Source organism: Rhinolophus ferrumequinum, chromosome 17 (genome assembly GCF_004115265.2).
Source record: "Rhinolophus ferrumequinum isolate MPI-CBG mRhiFer1 chromosome 17, mRhiFer1_v1.p, whole genome shotgun sequence".
In the NCBI taxonomy this organism is placed as follows: Eukaryota; Metazoa; Chordata; class Mammalia; order Chiroptera; family Rhinolophidae; genus Rhinolophus; species Rhinolophus ferrumequinum.
The window spans coordinates 42,221,719-42,242,701 of NC_046300.1; the positions used below are offsets into that span (position 1 = coordinate 42,221,719).

Below are 20,983 nucleotides of genomic sequence, written 5' to 3' on the forward strand. Positions count from 1 at the left end.
CAGAACATCAGCTACCGGGACAAAAGTAAAGGAATAGCCGTTAAGAAGAAATAATCTACTGATCTCTTCCTACCAATATTATATTGAAATATATTAAGAAATTTACTGTTTAGGTGTTCAATATTGAAATCAAAAGTGCCTTTAGATCCCAACAGTTATATTGTGTCAGCTCAGTGACACACCAAAGGCAAATGAGTGGCCCATGTGCCATTCCAGTCCATTCACCAAGCCACTCAGATTTCAAGGCTGGTTTGAAGGTCTTCTGAGTGCTGAGTGGCTGAGCCATCGATGGGGCCCCTTTGGACCTAGTTTCGGCAATTCTCTATCATTACCTGTGAGCTCCAGAGTGAATCCAAGAAGCCCAAACCTGTGTCATTCCATCAGTAATCGGATAGTGTAATCCTGTTTCCCCAAGAATTGGATCTAGAAAAACCAGGGCTGGTTAGGTGGTCACTGAACTTAATCTGATCCACTGGGACGGCTGTGGCTTTCTGCTGTGAAGTGCTTTGGAGGAGTTAGAGGATGGGTGGAAATGCTTATCAAATGCTTATCAATGCTTATCATGGAGGCACAGGAAAATGACCAGAGGGGCAGTGTTCCCTGGGGAGCATTCATTTACATGTGGGGTGGAGTCCCTGAAACAACTTTTTGGTGTTCCTGTCTCCCCTTTCTCTCTCAGGTTATTTCTCTGATGAAGGTGACAGGCTTGGAAGTATGGACCATGAAACAGAAAAAAAAGATTCCTGAAAATATAGACCAGTGGACAGGCACAAATGTGTGTGAGTGTGTGAGTGTGTGTGTGTGTGTGTGTGTGTGTGTGTGTGTGTGGCCATATCAATATCCAAGTGAGATAGAAAGCAAGTTCTCAGAGTGCTAGGGCGTTAAATGAGAGGAGAGAACATCAGAGGGAATGAATAACTGCACTTTTTTCCCCACATGTTTACAATCAACAGGCTTTCAAGTCCAAGGCGATTTGTAGAAGGAAGAGTATGATTCAAATGTGAGCCGAAAGCTCAGACACTGGGAAGTCCCCTATAATGAGGGATAGCTACATGGGCTATTGTGAGAATCTAACAAAATGATAGATGAATCAGTGCTTTATAAACCGTGTAACGCCTTTAAACTGCAAGGTGTTATATAAGCTGTGAAATACTACAGAAATGTAAGGGGCAATGATTGATTATTTGAGGAGGAAAACGTTATTCTGAATATAGTCCTTAACTTGAGAATTAGATAGTAATAAGGCTATTTTTTAGCAGATAACAGAATTTGCCTGTTGAAATGCATCTTCTCTCTCTCAAAATCAATAATCTTGATGGTACTTGACATTTATTTCAAAGAGAAACTATTAAAAACATATGAGACTCCTTTTCTGGGATTACTTTCCCTCAGAACCAGTTTACAAGCCACACAAAATTATTATCTCATTAATTTATAGTCACATTGTGCTTTGAAACTTACATATTATCTAGTTTAATCATAGAGTTGACTCCAAAAGAATTTTAAGTGTTTTTTAAAACATCGCATTTCACTCCCTAAAGCAATGACTCTTAATCTTTTTTATGTGTGTTGAGAACCTGCCAAAATGTGCAAACTGTTGCAAGGGAATCTCTAGATTCCCAGGTAAAGAACTCCTGATCTTCCAAGAGTTGCAGAATTCAAATTTGAGGGCTACAGATCTGAGGGCAATTATTTTCTGAGCAGAAGCAGCAGGCTTGTTGGAATAAATGTTTAGCCTCCCAAAGAAATCGCTTGAAGGAAACCACACCGCTGTAGAAATGATCATATGCTATGAGTGTTCAAAAATTAGCCCATTCGAGTCACATGGGGTTGGTGTTGTCATTCCTATAGCGTCAGTGGTTTCGGATATGTGTTTGTTCACTGGTAGCAGGATGTTTAGGCTGCAGCACTTGCCTTCCCAGATGTGTCTACCACAACTTAACTTAACCTACTCAGCCTAAAAGAGTCAGAGCCCTAGGAAAAGGCGTCCGTTGGGCTGACATTGCCCCAGAGGCCCACCCGGTTACAGAAGAGGAAGAAAAGCAGGCTCAGCAGCCCTTTAGCTGCTCCTGGAAGAATCCTGGCCAAGGAGAGTTTGGGGCTTACACTGTGTTCTTTTTATGAGACAGAGAGGATTTCTTATGATCCCCTCACATGCCAACTACTGTTAGCAACAAATGTGAGATGAATGAACTCATTTAATTCTTTAAAAGACCTCCTCAGAAAGGTAGTATTGTTCTCAATTTATAGATGAGAAAATTGAGACATAGAAAAGCTAAATGACTTAAAGTCAATTAGCTAATAATTAGCAAAGCTGGGATTTAAACTCAGATTTAATGTGAGAGCCCAGACTCTCTTCCCATTTCCTCCCTGGCCTCTGTGAAATGCTCTAGAAAGCCTCTCCCTTCCTGGAGGACCCCTGGAAATAAAACCCATCCATTTACCTCACAAAGACAGTGTCATCGAATGGCCCCTCAGACACCTAGGACTGAGACTCATTTGCTTCTACAACTAACTTCCTTCATGACTGCGACAAGCTCCTTAAGTTGCTTGGGCCTCGGTTTTCTCATCTGTAAAATGAGAGCATAAAAGTAGATGAGACTTCCAGCTGAACACTTCAGTGTCTGAATTGCTCATCCCATTCCCCACAGCTGGCATTCCCCCTCTCCTGTGGACTGCCCACAGCTCACTTCTTGGGTGCCACCTTCTCTGACCACCCCAGCTGGAAGTATGCTTGACATCAACAGTATGTACTGCTTTGGGCCATTTTATACTTACTTGGCTCATCTTTTTCATTCTCCTTCCATATCTTACCTGAACTTATTTGAATTCCTCAAATATTTTTGTTTATTTACCTCCTATATAGCATTCCAATTTATGAATAAATCAATTTATATTTTAATTCCCCCATGAGAAACATTTGTTTGTTTCCATTTTTCACAAATGGTGCTGAGACTAATATTTTTTTACTTGCCTCTGAGTAGATGTGTAAGAGATTCTCTAGAATGAATGTCTAGAAATGGAATTGCTGAGTCATAGGGTTTGAGCGTTAGATATTGCCAAATTTTCCCCCGAAGTGGTAGTACCATCGTATGTTCCCATTGGCAGTGTGTAAGAGTTTCATTTCCTATATCCTCACCAATACCTACCAACATTTTGATAGCATTTGTCTTACGGCACTTACCACTTTCTTCTTTATATTGATTTACGTGGGCAGAATCGTTACTTAACTCATTTTTATATCCTTCCCACAAAATTTATTGATCTTAGTGAATATACAATAAAGAGTTGTGAACAAATAAATGACGAGCAGAATTAATCCATCTTGATCCAAGGAAATGGGGAGTTCCATGAGGGCAGGCATGAGGTGTGTCCCATCTGTGAATCTGGGATGAAGATGTGGGTAGGGAATCCCATCAGCCGCACAGAGGGTTGCACAGTGGTCACAACTGGCCTATACACCAAAGGTTTCAAGATCTGTAATGGACTGTCACCAACCTTTCAAGATCCCAGCTTTAGATCACTTTCTATCGTGGTATTCATCAAATATTTATTATGGTTATACATGGCAAATTTCCAATCTCTGGGACATCTTTATTATGTACCAAGAGGGCTGTTTCTACGCAGAATTCCCTCACTCTGGCCCTACCCCATTACTAAGGGTTGGCTAGACTCCACGTGTCCTTTGGACTAGGGTGCTGCATGACCTATGGTGAATTCCTCCCCTTTTTATCACCCCAGCAGTTCCAGGCTGACTCATTTTCTAAATAAGACACTTGTGGTTTTTGATCTGACATCAAATGTGGAAGAATGAGTAACTTTTTAAGAATCAGAATTATATCTGATCAGAATAAGACACTGTGTGTATGTTACTCATGGTTCTAGGATAAGGGGTAAACACTGGTAACTGGTAACAAGTGTTCCAACCTTCTGCCACCCCTCCTTTCCCTGGGGCCAATGGCTAGATAGAAGGTGAAGGAAGGACATAGGTATAGGTGTGAAGAATGTCTGTGTACATCTCCTATTTTGTTACCATGTTATGTACAATTTAATAAAATGATATCTTGTTGCCTCTGTTAGATTAAGTAAAATATAGCGAAGTAGTCAAGGCCATGAGTTCTGCTTGGGTTCAAATCTCAGCTCCACCACAAACCAGTTGGGGTGACCTTAAGCAAGTTATTGGATCTTGATGTGCCTCCGTTTCCTCATTTGTAAAATAATAATAGTACCTATAATATAGGATTGTTGTAAGGAATAAAATGATTTCATATATGTTAAGTGCTTAAAATTCTACCTGGAACTTGGTAGGCACTGTGGAAATGTTAGTAAATATTTCCTTGAATCCATCACGATGTTTATATTCCTATTAAATGGTCGATAAATGCTTTTTAATGAAATGAATGCATTCTATTAAAACGTATTTAAAAAAAAAACATATTTGGAATCAGGGGGATAGACATGATTACAAGCGGTAGACTCTTGGTTGGAAAGAGAAGGAACCATAAAGATCAAGTCCCTTGAGCATAGGGGCTCCTTACCCCCGACACTTGCATTTGGTTTGTGAGTAGTTTGTTCCATAGTTATGTGTGTTGTGGTGAGAGGAGGGCTCCCCGTTCCCCCCCAGGTGTCACTCAACGGGAGGTTCTACTTCTTGCTTTTTCAGTGTAAGAAGGTACAGATCTAGATCCTTGAACCCTGAAAGCATGGGCTGAGTTAGAAAGGAGACCCCAGCACCAAAGAACTTCATTCTCTGACCTTCCAGCATCCATTGCTTGTGAGGAGGGTTAGCAAGATAGTGACATTTGGATGAGCATTACTTTGTTGAGTTAGTATTAGGTTGGTGCAAAAGTAATTGTGGTTTAAAAGGTTAAAAATAAACGCAAAAACCACAATTACTTTTGCACCAACCTAATAGAATGGGTATCATGTGCAGCAGATTATTTAAATAAAATGTTAATATACTGATTTCTTTTTATCAGTGCAGATATATGGTATTTATCCTCATAGCATTGTGGTTTAGGGGAACATACTCTCAAGTCCCAGAGAGTCGTGAAGAAGCCAGAGTGAAATCCCCCAGAGCCCACCCTCCATCGCAGACCTCCAGGGTGCCTGGGGCTTGTGGGACTCATTCAGTGGAGCAGGTCGGTCCAGCCTTGTTGACACCACCATGTGAGCTTTAGCCAAGGAGCTTGATGGACCAAACAAGAAGTCTAACTTGGCTGCCATGGGAGCAAAGGTGCTATGCTTATTAGAAAATCTCCAAATGCAGTAAAATGGGAAGAAATGCTGAGTTCCTGAAGGAAGTCCAGCTGTCCTGGAGGAGACTGATTCACTGGGGCGGTGTCAGGAAGCCTTCTCTAAAGCAGCATCTAATGCAGCCGTACGCGCATCCACTTGGAAACAGTCGGACACGCACGATCACACTTACACATAAACACCTTCACACACATACCGACACAAACAGCCTCACCCTCCTGGACTTTTCCCTTCCCTACACTCGCAAACACACACACATGCCTCATGTATACTGTCTCAGTTCAAAAGGCTGGCTTAGGGGAGACCTCATGGCTGAATCAAATGCTGATTAATGCTGCTGCTTTTATTACACCACAGGTCTTAACATTTATTTGGAGATAACACAAAACTTGGTATGCTGCTGTTACAGTGGCATGCATTCTCTACAGTGCAGTTTCGGAGCACAAGATCACTGCAGCACGCACAGAAGAACCGCGCTCCAGAGGAGGGAAAAGGGGCTACGGCAGATCCTTGTTCTCTCCAGTACCAGTGGACTAAAGGTGCTTCACCACGACAGCAGGAGAGGAATCTCGTGTGCTGGGCAGGTGTGTTTTAAACAGCTAAACAGGTGTGACAAGGGACCCAGGTGTGGTAAGTTCCTAACACTGAGAGCCAAGAGTATTTCTGGATAAGTATATATACTCCCCAAACAGGCAGCACTGACTATAAGGGGAGGAGGCAGGGGGCGGCATGCTTAGCACTGCATCTGAGCTAAGTTAAGCTCCCAGGAGTCCTCAGTGAAGCGAATCCTGGTTTTATGAGGAAGAATAAGACATGATGGCACTTTCACAATAAGGCCACTAAACTCACAGCGACGATGATCTCAGAGGAAGCAGCTCTATCCTCTCTGATGTCAGGTGCCCCTTGCTGGTTAGGCACCTGCCCTGAGACCTTCAGACGGTCCTTTCTGAGCTGCACAACATCACTTAGCACAACGGAGCAGAGGAAGGGGCCACACAAGTCAAGGTCATGGGACACTACCACCAAGCATGGCTGACTGTTGTTGGCAAATGTCTCAGATGCCTTTCCCGGTTGGGCTGGGTGCCCCCATGTGTCTGGAGAGCTAATCTGAAAAGAGGCTGGCAAAGGACTTCCTCAAGCTCCGGATGGTCTCTGCTTTGGCTTCATCCTCATTGGCTGAAGACCGGAAGAAGGAGGACTCAGAGAAGCTGAAGGCATTTGTCAGGGACTGCGACTTGCTTGAAGATAAAAACCAGAGAGAACGTGAGAGTGTGGTGTTTCCAGCAACGTAGGGAAGGACGATGACATGAGGATACACAACCAGAACGCCCACTCCCACCCCAGGGAGACCAGGGCCAGAGACCAAGCCAGCAGTGGTTGTGCTGCCAGGACCCGGGAGGTCCCTGCACTATTTTCTTCACCTTCGGTGCTGCTAAAAGAGGAAATGATGGGGGCAGTGAGGGAGAAGGGGAAAAAGAAAGAAAGAGGGAGAAGGGGGAAAAAGAGAAGAGAAAGAAGAAGGGAAAGAGGACGAAAGGGTGACTCAAAGGATGTTTCTTTCATTTAATGTCAAAGGGCCTGCAGGCTAAATTGCAGAGGCTCTTGGTAAGTACTAATCTAGGAATCTCACACCCTTCCCCTCTGATGACATGTAGCCACTAGGGGCCAGGGCATGGACTCTTGCACTCTGTTTTCTATGGACTGGTAAATAATGGAGCCAGCATCAGAAGACCTCAGTCAAAGTCTTGGTTCTGTCATTCACTCACTCTTGACCTTAGAGGCAAGCCATGTGCCTCTCCGGTACTTGGTTTCTAATTTGCAGTATGTAGATGTTTGGGCAAACGGTCTTGAGGCCTTTTCAGCTCTTTCTATTCTGCTTTTTTCTTTGATTCCAAAAGAACCTTTTGGCTTGGCACAGACTCTAATGCTCAGTTTACCTGGTCTTAAAATGGCCATAATCACCCTTTGCAGCCTTCCTCAGAGGAGCCCTAATATGAAGTCTGTGGGGTTCAGGGTGCCCAGGGGCAAGAGATACAGTGGGCCCTTCACATCCATGGATTCAACCAACCACGGATCTAACACACTGGAAAAAAAAAAAAAATCCCAGAAAGTCCTCAAAAGCAAACTTGAATTTGTCTTCAGCTGAGCACCACACCAAATCCATGTGAATAAAGACATGTAGGCAGACCCTCCTGTAGCCTCTATGCAAATAGAGGTTATGTGCAAATACTGCACTATTTTATATAAGGGACTTGGGCATCTGTGGAGTTGCCATCTGCAGGGGGTCCTGGAATCCATCCCCTGTGGATACTGGGGACAACTGTACATATCAGGCCTCCACAAGGTTATTCGGCAATGTTTAAATGACAAAACCCAAATCACACATATTTTAGGGACCAATTTTTCCCTTGAGAGATTAGTGATTCAGAGAGAAAAACGGTGAAGGCAAGAAGGTCGAGGGGAGGCCAAGCCCAGCACTCTAGAAGAGGATGTGAAGCCTGGTGTCTCCAGTGGCCCATCTTCTCTCCTTCTTGACTTCTACTGTGTCTCTTTCCTCCTGGTTCCTGGCTCCAGAACTCTTCTCCAGGTGTCTTAGAACTCCCAGCCCTCATCTAAATTCAGGGTGCTGCCCCAGAAACTCCCTTCTACAAAAGTGTGCACGAGCAGTTTTTCTCCTCCTGCCGTGACTATGAACAGATGCCCTGCCTTTCATTAGGGCTGGGGATGAGCCCCAACATGCTGGGCTCAGAGAGAGGGGACTCCTCTGCACGCACAGGCTGAGGGCACCAGGTATCAGCCTCCTGCTTGTCATCAAGCCTGATAGGCTCTACTCAACAACTTCAGCCCAGAGGCAGTGACAAACCAAAGATCTGCCCTCAGACTTGGGCCAGTGGTGGCAAATGAGAAGGTGGGAGAGATTAAAAAGTCACCACACAGAAAAAATACTGGATTAATGGGAGGTTACCAGGCAAGTGAGATCTGAAATGTGCCACTGGCCAGAGCTGGGAAGCAGGAGTGAGTGGTGTTCCTCCTGTCACGTAGGACTGAAGACCCAGAGAAAGTGGTCGTTTGGACCACCTGAGCCCTAGTCCTGGCTCTGCCACTAATTAGCAGAACAGCTTTGAAAGAGAAAATTAATCGAATCTCTCTGAGCCACGTTTTCTCATCTATGCAATGACTAGACGATCTCTAAAATTCTACAGCACCCTTTCTCCCTCCCTGAAGATTCTACAGCCCCCTTTTCTCCCTCCCTGAAGATTCTCATCATTTTGCTCTGAGAAGCATGGATGGATCTCTACTGTTTCCCCAAAGCTACAGCCGAATGTACTGACAGTGACGACAGAAGGCTGTTTGAGGAAATTGAAGAGAAGCATCTCTGGTCTGGGGGAGAGGGTAGAACTGCCCACCATTCACACCCAGTGCTGTCCCTCCTCCGTTCAGCTGTACTATTTCCTAGGGGTCCTCAGCTCCTCCTCTGAAGCAGGACAGTGTGATGGGGTTTAGGGTGATGGTGGGGAATGAGGGGATCGGGTCTCTATCTGGGTCTTTCTCTGATGACCACACCAGAAACTGACCTCCTTCTGACAAAGACGTGGGTAAAAAGTTGAAATAGATTTAACTACTTCCCCCTTTTCCTTCTGGGCAGCTTTGCTGATTGCACACCCTACACTGTGAGTCAGAGGCAGGAAAGAGATTTTTTTTTTTTTTTTAATTTTTAGAGAGAGACACACACAGAAAAGGAATGGAAAAAAGAGTAGGAGACGGGATAAAAAACAAAAACAAAAACTACCCCTAAGCTAGTATAAGAATAGGAGACGGGGTAGTAACTGTTTTATTGCCACTCCCCAGGAGAGAAAGGGGAGGGTTTGAGCTTCTAGCTAGATCTTAGACTTTCACTTCCCTTTTTCCTATCCTCCTTAATCAACCCCAAACAGGCCCCCAACCAAAAAACAAAAAGCAAAAAAAAAACCCCAAAACCAAAACCCCAAAAAACCCCACAAAAGTATCTACAGGAGGAGGCCTGACTCAAGGTGTTTTCTAGCAGCTCTGGAGCCCAAGGCCCGCGAGGAGGGGCAGGAAGAGGGGCGGGGAGGGAGCTGCTGAGGCATCTCTTACTTGAGCTGTGGGTGAGGCTGGGGCTTCTGTGGTGGAGCAGCCGTGGGCGGCTGGGCCTCTGCCAGGGAGCTGCTGCTGGAGGGTGCGTCTCCGTGGGTGGTGGGGCCGCCCGGCCGCTGAGGAGCCGAGGAGAAGGAGGAAGAGAAGGAGGAGGAAGAGGAGGAAGGTGGCACCGGTGGTCCAGGGGGGAGCCGGCGTGGAGGCAGCACCTTGCCTGGGGGTTGCATTCCTTGGGGTTGCCCAGGGCCCCCTAGGTTTAGTACAAGAAAAACTTCATAATTTAACCATATCAAAGGGTTTCCTTGTTAGAATCTATGTCTCAAAGGGTGTGGTTAGTTCATTACTAAAAGGATAAGCTCTATTACAAGAAGCCACCCGAGGCTCTGAGGGTTTCCCTCCGACATTGCCACTACTTGCTGCTCCTTGGACACAGCAGCAGTGGGCAGGACAGGGAATACGATGAGTGGCGATGGGTGGCCCCCATCAGAGTGGAGCTCTCTTACAGAAGACCCCCCAGGCCAGAGGGCCCCACCCTGCTTCCCCAGAGGTTCCTCAGGTACAGGCCAACCTGCCCCATGTTTACTGGGAGGTCTCAAGTTCCACACAGCAGACAGTACAGGGCAGTGGAAAGACTGGTCTGGGAATCAGAAAACCCAAAACATAGTCTATCAGTGACTCCTTGAGCAAGTCAGCAAACTTCTCTGGGCTTCAGTGTTTCCAACCATAAAACTGGTAAAAAGTAAGTCCTAGTTTTAGTTATCTTTCAAGATGGTAGTGTTTCAAAGATGATACCGGATGAGAAAGTTCTCCAAAAAGTATCCTGTGCTTTACGATCATTGCTGATCACTGACTTCCATTGATGGAGCTGGCCTTTGTCCTGCTCTGAGCCCACTTGGACCTGACTGCCACAGCCCACCCTGCCAGGGCTTCCTTTTAGCATTAGCTCACGCCCCTGACTGGGATGAATCTTCTGTTTCCAGGCGTTCTTTTGCCTCTTAGTACCATCCTCAGGGGCTTTAGTCCCTTTCAGGCGAGTACGGTGAAATTCTCTAGAATTCCAAGCCCCGTTTTCCTCTGGGGATGTCACAGGCACCATCTGGCAAGAGTCCCTCCAAAGAGGACCAGGATACCCTTCTCCCAGAATGGAACAGAAAACCATCTAGCAACCTGGAGAGGAAAAAGGCCATCCTTCCTCTGGGGGTTGATACGCAGTAAGTGGGGTACCAGATTGCTCAGCGTTTGCTGAGGGGGTTCCTACGCTCCTAAGTCAGAAGGTGTCCCCATCAGCACATATGGACGAGTGGGGATGATGCCTAGGTGGCCTCCAATTTCTCCGTCTCAACCCCAGAGTCCACACATCCATGGGCCTACTGGAAGGAGAGGGCTTATAGAAACTCAACAGCAGCTAAGAGTTGTGTTGCAACTTAGTTTTCTAGAAATACCAGAATACCTGTACCCTCGGAAAAGGCAGAATTCTATGTCTACACCCCTGTGCATCTGTGACTGTCAGCCCACTTCCCCGCTACACGGCATGGGCTTCACTTTATCATCAATAATCAATTAATACCAGGGCTAGTTACACATAAATACATACATGAACAAATACATGCAATTCTGCATGTTTAAGATGTTCCAAGTTCAAATTAGATAATTAGTGAAGATGACGGATTAGCATATTATTTCATATTAACCAGTTTTTGCCTTTTCCAAAGTGTGGCACCATTTGTATTAGCATTTTCTTGTAAAGTTCTGCAGGTTGATAGCTCAGCATCTTGTACCATAAATCTGAGTGCTTCCCCACTTCTAAGGAGATGCTTGAATAGCCAGAAACTTTACAACTTAACACTGAAGACAGATATAACTTTTCCTTTATTGCACATTAAGCTGTACAAGAGTCACAAAAGAGAGGTACTTCAATCACACTTCCAGCATCGGCTGAGGTTTTCCCAGCTGGATCGGTACAAAAAAAGGGGACAACATCAGAAAAGAAATGGGTACAAAACACCTGAACGGCAATGCTCTACTGTGACGTAGATGTCCCCCAGGCCACAGAGTCGTCCCTTAGCATGCTGCCTGAGAGCACATGACAGTCAGATTATGCTGTCTGCTTGTGTTGGGAAGTTTCTCCCCCACCTGAGAGACCTTGGCTGACACCACCCTGGAGACTGACTGAATTCGAACGGCAATTTTATATTTATGGTTCACAAATATCACACGAAAAGCACCTACATGTTCACGTTGGTAACATGCAGAGAAGCAACACCACCATCAGCTCATCACTTGGACAAAAAAATTAAAATAAATAAAATGTATTATTCCTCCAGTCTGGGAAATGCTGCTTTATTCCTGTCTATCATTTCATCAGATCGGGAGGTATTTAAGGACCTGATTCGTATGCAACCTACCCGGAAGTACGGAAATGCATACATGAAGATATTTACAACAGATCGACTACCATTGTCATCTACGGGAGGGCTTATAGACAAGAACATTCACTGTCAGTGCATTTGCCTGTAGCCTCAGAATTTGCCAGCCACCAAAGGAGAACCCAGGACAGTGCTCCTTGACGCACCAATCATGCTACATACTACCAACACGAGTTATTCCTCAGACCTGGTGACCTGGAATGGTGATGTGTTGGTACAGAAGTGAGAGGGAATGGACAAGTAGAGCCGGAGCAAACTGCTGGCATGAACTTCCACGGACCATGGTGCTAGAGGAGGCCGCCTGGGGACCATACCCAGCCTGTCCCGGAGATGGTAAGAGGAGGCACTGAATCAGAGGCCCGGTTTAATAAACTACCTCATCGCTATCCCGGAGCAGTGTGTCAGAGGAAAAAGAACAAACTGGCGGCAGTTCTTCAAGAACCATGGCTGTGCAGTTCTGCCCCAAACACACACAAGCTAAAATCTGAGACAGTTCTTCCCAGGAAAGATAAAGCTCTTCATTATCTGGACTCCGGAGGGCTCTCCTAACAGCTGAAAACTAAAGCAGGAGTCCCCCCAAGAGTTCCATAGGCAGTGTACCCACTCAAGTGAAATGGGATATTTTTGATTTGGTCTCGTGTTATGATGCCTCAGGAGAGGGAGGCCAAGAGCAGAATGGCCGAATCCTTCCCAGACTTTCAGTAGTTCCCTGCATTCTATGTCCAAAATTGACCTCTGTACACAGGTCAAGCTTTGCGGAATATGAAGCAGAATTCTGAAGTTCTACAGAAGTGCACACATGGCCAATTCAGAAACGGCAACAAAGAAGAAACAACTTAAGGGGACTGAGATCAACACGCAGAAAATACTCACAAGTTCACTTTGATATTGCACATCAGCGGCCCCATTTTTTTGTCTAATCTCATAGCTAATTAGTTAATAATAAAAACAAAGGGTACACTGGAATGTAAAATACAGAACGCATTCCTGGAAACAGCTTGTTTTTTATATTTCATGTCATCACGAAAAACACAAGAGCTTTACAGGCACGGCCAGCCTATTCACATAAACTCAAACTGTACCAAATTTTAGCAAATAGAGAAAAAGGTGGACGACTTCAGATCCAACGAATGAAGCTGTGGAAATTAGACCTTGAAAATCTCTTAAACGCCTATCTATTTACCCTAGTCATGCAGAAAGGAAGCAAAAAGCACAGTTCATTGAAGACCCCAAGCACATTTGAGGAGGTAAGCAGGGGGTGGGGGGTGGTTTAATCTGAGCCTGGGAGGGGGGAGAAGGAGAGGAGCCGGGTTGTATTTTTATGGTCTTTGTTTCTCCCCTGTGCGCCCCCCTGCTCTTATTTCACCCCCCATTATGTAATACTTTAAAAAATACTATCAAACCACCCAGAAGATAGAGTCACACTGGACTTGGGAGAGGCACAAGTCTTTTGTACACTGTTGACAAACAGCCCTGGAATCACGAGTTATACAGAGAAACGTAAGTGAGCATTACAAGCACGAACAGGAACAGGTAAACAACCAGACAGAGGAGCTGACACTGCATAGGAAAAACACAGTCCAGTCAGCATTGAAAGAATACAGAAACGGCACCAAGGGGGGGCTCTGTTGCTCCCCTCCTCACTTTCCTTTCTTTCCTCATTTGTTTTTGGCTTAAAATTTCTGCTTTGAAAAATTAACTACCAATCAATCACTTTAAGAAGCTTGGACTTGTTTTGGCCCTACTGCAATGCCATTACAGTCGAGAATATACTGTAAACAACCTTGGGGGGCTGGCCGCTGAGGTGGGGTCTTGCTCGAGTCCGGATCCTTAAGTGTTCCACTCTGGAAGACAAAAATGCAAAAGAGATAAAAACAAAACTCCAAGCAGATTCCAAAGAGAAACGCTGAGGTTCTGTGGCGTGGCTGCAGTGGGATCCGTGGGATCCAGTGGGATCTGGTTCAGAGGTTTATGCTGTCTGGGGTGTCACTGGGGAACAGGTGTGGGCAGTCTGGGCCTTAGAACCATTCTGATACAGTGTCTGAGACCTCCTCAACCTCTTTTTCATTTCGCCCCCTTTTAGACTTACTCTTTCTAGAAGGTCTGAGTCTTCTAACAGCATCTGGTTTATTCTATGGGAGCTGCCTGATGTCCAGCTCCCCCTCATACTCACAGGCCTGGTTTCCTGAAGAAAAGGGAGGATCAACACCCAAGTCCAACGAGCAGGTTGGGCTTTAGGTGACTCGGGACTGGAGACCTGAGAAACGGTGGTGGTGGTGGTGGTGAGGGGTGGGGGAGGGGCTAGGCCAGGTTACTAGCCTAGACTTGGCTCAATTCTTAGGTGGAGTTACCTTTGGGGTGGGTTCAGCTCTGGGGCTCACTCAGGGGTCAGAGTCACTCTGGGCTGGCTGGAACTCCCACAGGGAGGGACTTGAAGGAGGGGGTAGTTGTTTGTTTCCCAGAACCCTTCTTACCCAGAAGGTAAGATGTTAATGTTCGTAAAAGTGCTCAAGGCCAAGCTGTTTTCCTTCTCAAACAGCATCATTACATTTTACCCAACAACATGGCTCCACTCCCATGCTTCCTCTCCTCCCAGCTGTGATTCTGATTATGTCCTGACAGGATTAAAGATTCATGTGACTTCAGTTCGCCTAACGTTTGTATTAAAGGCAGTGAGCATTTGGAGCTTGGATTCAGCACAGGGGAAATGCTCTATTAAAGCCTAAGGGCTGCCAAGTGTGCCACTGGTGATGTCAAAGAGGGCGCTTCCGAGGCAAGCTGCGAAATGGGCTGAGTGTGCCTTCAGCACTCCCCCACTTCCTCTGTTAGTTCTCCTCTCCCCTTGGGACACACCCCACCCCAAGCCCTACTCCCACATTAAAACTGTTTCTCTTCCGATACCCCATTTCCCATGGGGCCCCGATTCTGGCCACCTATCTTCCCTCCTGCCTATTAAGGCCTTTTTTTCAGCTCCACTACCAGGAAAGCAGAAGTGTTACCCTTTCTAGTATCACGGCCTTTCAATAATAGCACTACCTAAAACCGTTCTACTCAGAGGCTTTTGGATAGGAGGCAGAGGACCTTTGAAATCTCCTTATTGCCACCACATTAGAGCGCCCCCATTATATCTACCATCCCCAACCTCTCACAGATCACAGCAAGAATACCAATGCTTCTTTTCCTTTCTTCCAAGCACTCTCATGGGATCCACGAGGCTTGGTCTGAGCCCTGGCACTGAAACACCCACACCCAATAAGCCAGCGAGAGACCACTCCATCCAGTGAGCCATCAAGGCCCATCATGTTTTTCTTCGTGGCATCTAAGAGTCACCATCTTCTCTTGACCAACCCTGATCAGGCCTATATCATTTCTTGCTTAGACTACTAGAATAGTCTCCTAATTCGTTCGTCTCTTCTCTCTCCAATCTATTTTCCCTATGGCTACTTAATTATCCTTCTAAACTCCTTCCCTAATTATGTCACCGTACTGCTTTAAATGATTCATAGCTACCACTATACATTCTAGGGAACATGATGGACACTTTTATGCAGTATTTCTCCGAAACCTCACAAGAGCCCTATGAGGTAGATTCCGTTATCAACATTCCTAATTTTCTATAAGGAAACTGAGGCACAGCGGAGTCAGATAATTTGTCTGGGTTCATACAGTGGTCGCTAATACAACGGGGATTGTGAGCCCCAACGGGGAGAGATGCCCATCTCTCCTCACTGCCTACAGAGTAACACCCACATTTGTCAGGCTGACGTCAGGAACTGTCTGCAGCATGGATGGAACTGACCCTCTCACCTTGCTCTCCCTCATGTCCTAAACACACCTGCTCCTACCAGGCCTGACCCTGCACCATTTATTCTCTAGTCTAGGCCACTCCATTGTTCACAGTGAGCACCCTCCAGGAATGCCTTTTCTCCTTTGCTACCAACCCAATTCCACACGTCCTGGAGGTCTAAGTCAAGTCCTACCCCATCCATGAAATCTCCCCTTCGGCCTACCGCTTTCCATAGTCATCTCCTCTCTGAAATCCTGCAACAGCACTTCGGAGACTCACACTGTGGAAGAGGGCGTTTGCAGTGCTATCTTGTTATCCTGAAGCCAGGACAGTGCTCTGGGAAGGCTGCCCGAGCCTGAGGGCGTGGGTCGCCTTCATCATCCCATGAATTCCTAACAAATATGGTGCCCATTTGTGTCAAAGAAAATTTGGGATATATGGCCTGATATAGGAATTATTTATTAAAAGGTTAAAATAGAGTCAGGAACATTTTGGACTATTCAAAGACTATCATCATTTTACCAACATCATCAAGCACAGGACTGAGCACAGAAGAGGTCCTGAAGAAATGCTTGTTACGTAAATGAACATGCAACAGCAAATACAATGGAAATACTGAATATAAGTCTTTTAAGACTATCTAACCCAGACAAGTTCAGGACTCTTCAGGCCCAACAGCTCTTTCCCATTGTGATCTGTTCTTCCTTTTAACCTGGCTGTCAACTGAATGAGAAGTCTGGGGCCAGGATATAGAGTTTGGTAAGGGGAGCACAAGATGCCAGCGCTGACTTTCCTGGGTTCCTGACATGCTCAGATAGGGCTTGGCATTAACTCCACCCCCCAACACACACACACACACACACACACACACACACACAGGCACCTAGGTCTACAATAGCAAGCCTTTAAGATCTGGTAGCAGGGTGACTGAGGAATTGGGCTTTTGGGTTAGGAAGACCTTGGGTCAAATCTAAACCTGCCGCTTTATTAGCTTTGTGACCCTGGGCGAGTGATTTTGCTCCTCTGCACCTGCCTTTTTTCAAAAGGTTTCTGTGATATAAAGTGAGACTAATTATCTATCTATAAGCATCTGGCCCCAGTAGGTGAGCAGATGCCGGTGATGGTGACATTGACGAGGCCTTTTCCTTGGAAGCTCCGCTGTTTCCTAGGTCTCGCTCCCATGATATAGAATACCCCACCCTGCAGTATGTCCCCATGCCCGGCTGTCGGAGAACTTGATTCTGTTATAATGGTCCAGCCCCCTCTGGGCCCCCTGACAGCTCATCAGTGTCATGGCCTCATTGCCAAGAGGGATTCTCAGACGAAAGACAGCAAAATTCATAGTTTGTGGAGCCACGGGACTGCCTTGTCCCCTCCCACAGGACTTCACCCTGTGGCACTGATGGCTGCCAACAAATCACCTCGGACACTGGTCAAGAACATCTTCAGATGTTCTCCCAGAGAACTGTTATTTTCAGAGACAGTTATGGAAGACCACAGAGCACAGGGCAGAACCAGGGCCAGCGGACAGAAGGTCCAGCAGGACGGACTTTCACTTATAGTTAGACTTTCACTGTTATAGTGAAAACAGTGCAAGATGCTGTTTTGGGAAGTGGGTGTGTTCATGTAGAGACTAGAGAATTACCTGACAAAGATATTGCAGAGAATATTTCTACATTAATTACGAGATAGAGAAGATGAACTCTACAGTTCCTTCCAACCCTGAGAATCTGTGATTCCAGGAAAAACCTCTAACATCCCATATATAAAGCTCCAATGGGAGAACTCCAGACACTCACAGGGTGAGCTGACAGGGGTAATCACACCATGGAGGCCGGCCCCCCTCTCCTCAGCCACAGAAGTATACAAATAAGACACCCAAAGATGAACTGAGCCCAAAAGTTTCCTTCTAAAAGCTTCAGGGGAAGAGCTCCCAGCAGTCCTTTGGGCTGGAGCCTGGGAATATGCCTTGGCCACCCTTGTCTGGCGCCTATGGAGCTTCTTCTGTCGTAGGCTCCACTGAGGTTGTGGACGGAAGACTTCCCAGGGACTACAGGAGGCGGGAGGAAAGTCCCCTAGGACTGTCCCTTGCCAGGCTGAGACTTTCTAGCTCCGCCCACAAGCCTTCTGTCTGCTGGGGCTGAGGGCCTATTATTCCCTGTGGGGTTTGGCTACCATGGGAGCTGTCTCCAGTCACCAAGAGCTGCCTGGGATGCCAAATTCCACAGAAGTCTGGCCACTCTGGCGTCAGTGCCAAAGTCTGGCCTATAGCCAGCCCACAGCAGGAGCTCATGGCCAGACAGGGCTGCAGAGTTTCCCTCAGGAAGTTGGGTTGACTTAAACAGGTAAGAATGTGAAGTCCAATGCTTGTGCCCAGTGGCACACAATAAAGAAGGGGGAATAAATGGCCTTATAGCAGCATAAGGAAAACCCCAACAACCCTGGGCTTAGAGACTGACAACAAGCTCAGAGGGTGTCAGTTTGTAACGCTGCTGCCAAAAATCTGATGCAGTTGGAGGTGCATCAGTGTCTCAAAAAGGGGAGGTCACAAGTCCACTGTTCTTTTGGCTGACAAACCTCACAAGAGAGCATAGCAACCAGTTCTGGGTAACTCTTTTGAGGGGGATTCGGGTGGAATAAAACAGGTACCTGGAGCACATAGGATAATGAGAAATGTAGAAATGACATCTTTCCTGATGTGACTTTTGGCAAGTTTCTTAATCTCTGAGTCTCCGTTTCCCAAATGGGCCAATTGTAAAGATTAAATGAGGTAACTATGGAAGGACCGAATAGAAGATCAAAGTTAGTCAAATGTAAATCTGAACAAGGTCAAAGGCTGGCTTGGGTAGTAGTGAGTCCCCTGGCCTTAGAGGTATTTAAGCAGGGCCTGGACAATCTCTGGTCAGAGATGCTATAGAGGGGGCTCACATAGTTGCAGGCAGATGACTTCTACAAGCTCCTTTGGCTCTGGGCTTCCATTAATTCTTTCATGAATTTTTCAGTTCATTAGGTATCTGAGATATGAGACAAGCCCTATTCATAGCTTCAGAGTCTTGAGCTCAGCAAGACCCTCCGGCTATTGGACCTGAGCAGAGGTGTCCTGCAGGCACAGGCTTTGAGGGGTTCGGCAAGGAGAGTGTCAAAGCTGCACTCTATCAAAGCTGACTGGGCTGGTATCCCACTATGCAAAATTCACTGGGCTTTAGTGATGAGAGAAGCCAGGGAGGCCAGGTGGTGAAGCTCAGAGACTCCTTCAGTTTGGTAGGTTTAGCACTTGGTTGTTAGATGGAGGAAAGCAAGGGTTTCCCTTATACAAGCTCACAAAGGCCCAGCTCTATCCGTTCTTACCATTCCCTGTACTAGAGTAGAAGCATCAAGACGGCACAGTGCATGTACTGTACAGCTGGGGACCAGAAGATCCAGTTCTCCTGCTTATAAGCTGTGTGACCTTGGACAAGTCATTTGCATTCTCTTTGCTGGTATGTGAAACAGAGATAGAAATACCAGCCCAAACCATCCCATATCGGGTTGTGAGGCTGAATGCAATGGCTGTGCTTTGTAAACTGTAAAGTGCTACGCAAAGTAATTATATAAGTGAGCACGATTACTATTATTTAAGGAACAATATCAACCTGAAGGAATAAAGCTCTAATGATAGGATTTCGTGTATCACTAGAGAAGATACTGTTGGGTGGCTTCCTGTCACTTGGTGCACAGTGGTTCAGTGTCTGTGGGATTCTGGGCTAAGTTCTACCATGCCCTCTGAAGATACAGAAAAGTCATTTCAGAAACAGTAAATATTAGCTCTTGAGGTGATTAGATGGCGAATTATTGGTCTAATAGAGAAACCAAGCCCATGATGAAGGTTTGTGGGTTTTTGTCAAAGGCACGTTTAATTTGTCATTCTGTGGCTTTCAGTAGACAAGCTGGGAGACAGGAGCTCCTATCTGAGGTTCCAACAGGATGGAAAGCTGAGGAAGGAAAGACATTAAGTGACTCAACTCTTGAGAGTTGTTGGCCTGAGTCCAGCTGCCCCCACCAAGGAGGAAGGCCTGTGCTTGCTCAGCATATCTGAGACAGGAAATTGGGAAAGGGTCTCAGGGTCTGGCCCCAGGAAAGAGGCCAGGCCAAGCTCCTTGCCGACATGCCACAGAACTATTCTGATCAGCTCCCCCAGGCCCCGCTCCCCGGTCTGGGACCCCAGGGGGAATGAGGCAGCAGGAAGGAATGTGGTCCGAAGGTTGTAGGTTCAGTTAAAGCAAGGGGAACAGCATGTTTTCAGGCACCTTGGGCTCTTTCTGGGATCACCCCTGTAGTCACCAGTGCCTACCTCCCTTCCTCTGAAAGGTTATGTAAAAGGTGCCCAAGGATGAGCTCCTCCTCCTCCTTTTGGGAGGGGAATTGCTGTCCTGAGGGCAGAGCTCATCGCCTGGATTGGGGCCCTCCCATAACCAGTGATTTCCTAAGGACATAAGACGTCCCATGGGGGCAGTCTACAAGACCTATGGGGCCACTGAGGGCCAGGTCACCCGAGGTCAGAATGTCAGCTTCAAGTGATTAAAGATGTCCCTAAAAAGTTAAGACAGCCCCAAAATAGTCAGTTTCCCTTAATAGTCTGTTTAAGGGATCCAGTCACTAGTGACTTTATCTGAACCTGCCTCAACTCTCCTCACATTTTCAGTTTAGATTCACTGGGGAACAAATTCCCTAAAGCCAGTTCTGCTGTGGGAAGCAGGAAGGCTTTTCATTTGTCCTAAATTTACTTCTTCTAAGCTAAGTGAAGCTCTCTTAGTCCCATGTTTGGGATCTGAATTGTGCCCTCTCCCTAACTTCACGGCCCCGTAGACTCAAAGAAACCCTTTCTCAGTAATCTTGGTCTCCTTGCACTCAGGAGACCTCATCTTTTCCAGCCTTTGTGGCTAGAAATACCTCGCTGGAAATGCTATGAGCATCTCTTTAGACCAGAGAGCCAGGAAAAAACACTGGTAGAATATCCCACCAGACCCCAGAGCTGATTAGGCCTAAGTCCTTCAGTTCTGAACTCTCATCACTGCCTTTTGCGGGTCTGGGGCTAACACACAGCCTGGATCACAGCATCTCAGATCTGGAAGGAGACTTCAAAGGTTACCTGCTCCAACAGCCCTCCCCCTCGCCGCTCCTTTATAATATCCCTGACAAGTGAGTGGCCATCCTGCCCTTGCTGGAACATCAGCAGTGATGGCAGTCACACACCACTTCCCAGAGCAGCCATTGCCTCGCTCAGTGTTACAGAGTTTGCTCCTGTCTTCAGGAGGTGACAGGAGGTTTGCCTTTTGGCACCCGTTCTAGCCCGTGACAGCTATTAGAGAGCTGAAGACATGAAGTCATGGGCTCCTTGAGATTACTGCTATTCAACTGC

The 20,983-nt window shown here is 46.4% G+C and overlaps 1 protein-coding gene across 3 annotated transcripts in view; it reads right to left on the minus strand.

Annotated features, from left to right (window-relative positions):
• Window positions 1–5,572: 5,572 nt before the first annotated feature.
• Window positions 5,573–20,983, minus strand: part of SYN2 (synapsin II) — a 151,079-nt gene continuing 135,668 nt past the window's right edge. The window contains exons 11-13 of one of the 3 annotated variants that reach the window (XM_033132873.1): window positions 13,582–13,642; window positions 9,373–9,488; window positions 5,573–6,494 (exon numbers count right to left, since the gene is read on the minus strand). In XM_033132873.1, the coding sequence (XP_032988764.1) occupies window positions 6,456–6,494; window positions 9,373–9,488; window positions 13,582–13,642 (216 nt within the window). In that variant the 3' untranslated portion in view covers window positions 5,573–6,455. Of the gene's footprint in view, window positions 6,495–9,372; window positions 9,623–13,581; window positions 13,643–20,983 lie in introns of all 3 variants that reach the window. The other 2 variants (XM_033132874.1, XM_033132872.1) reach the window with 2 other exon arrangements.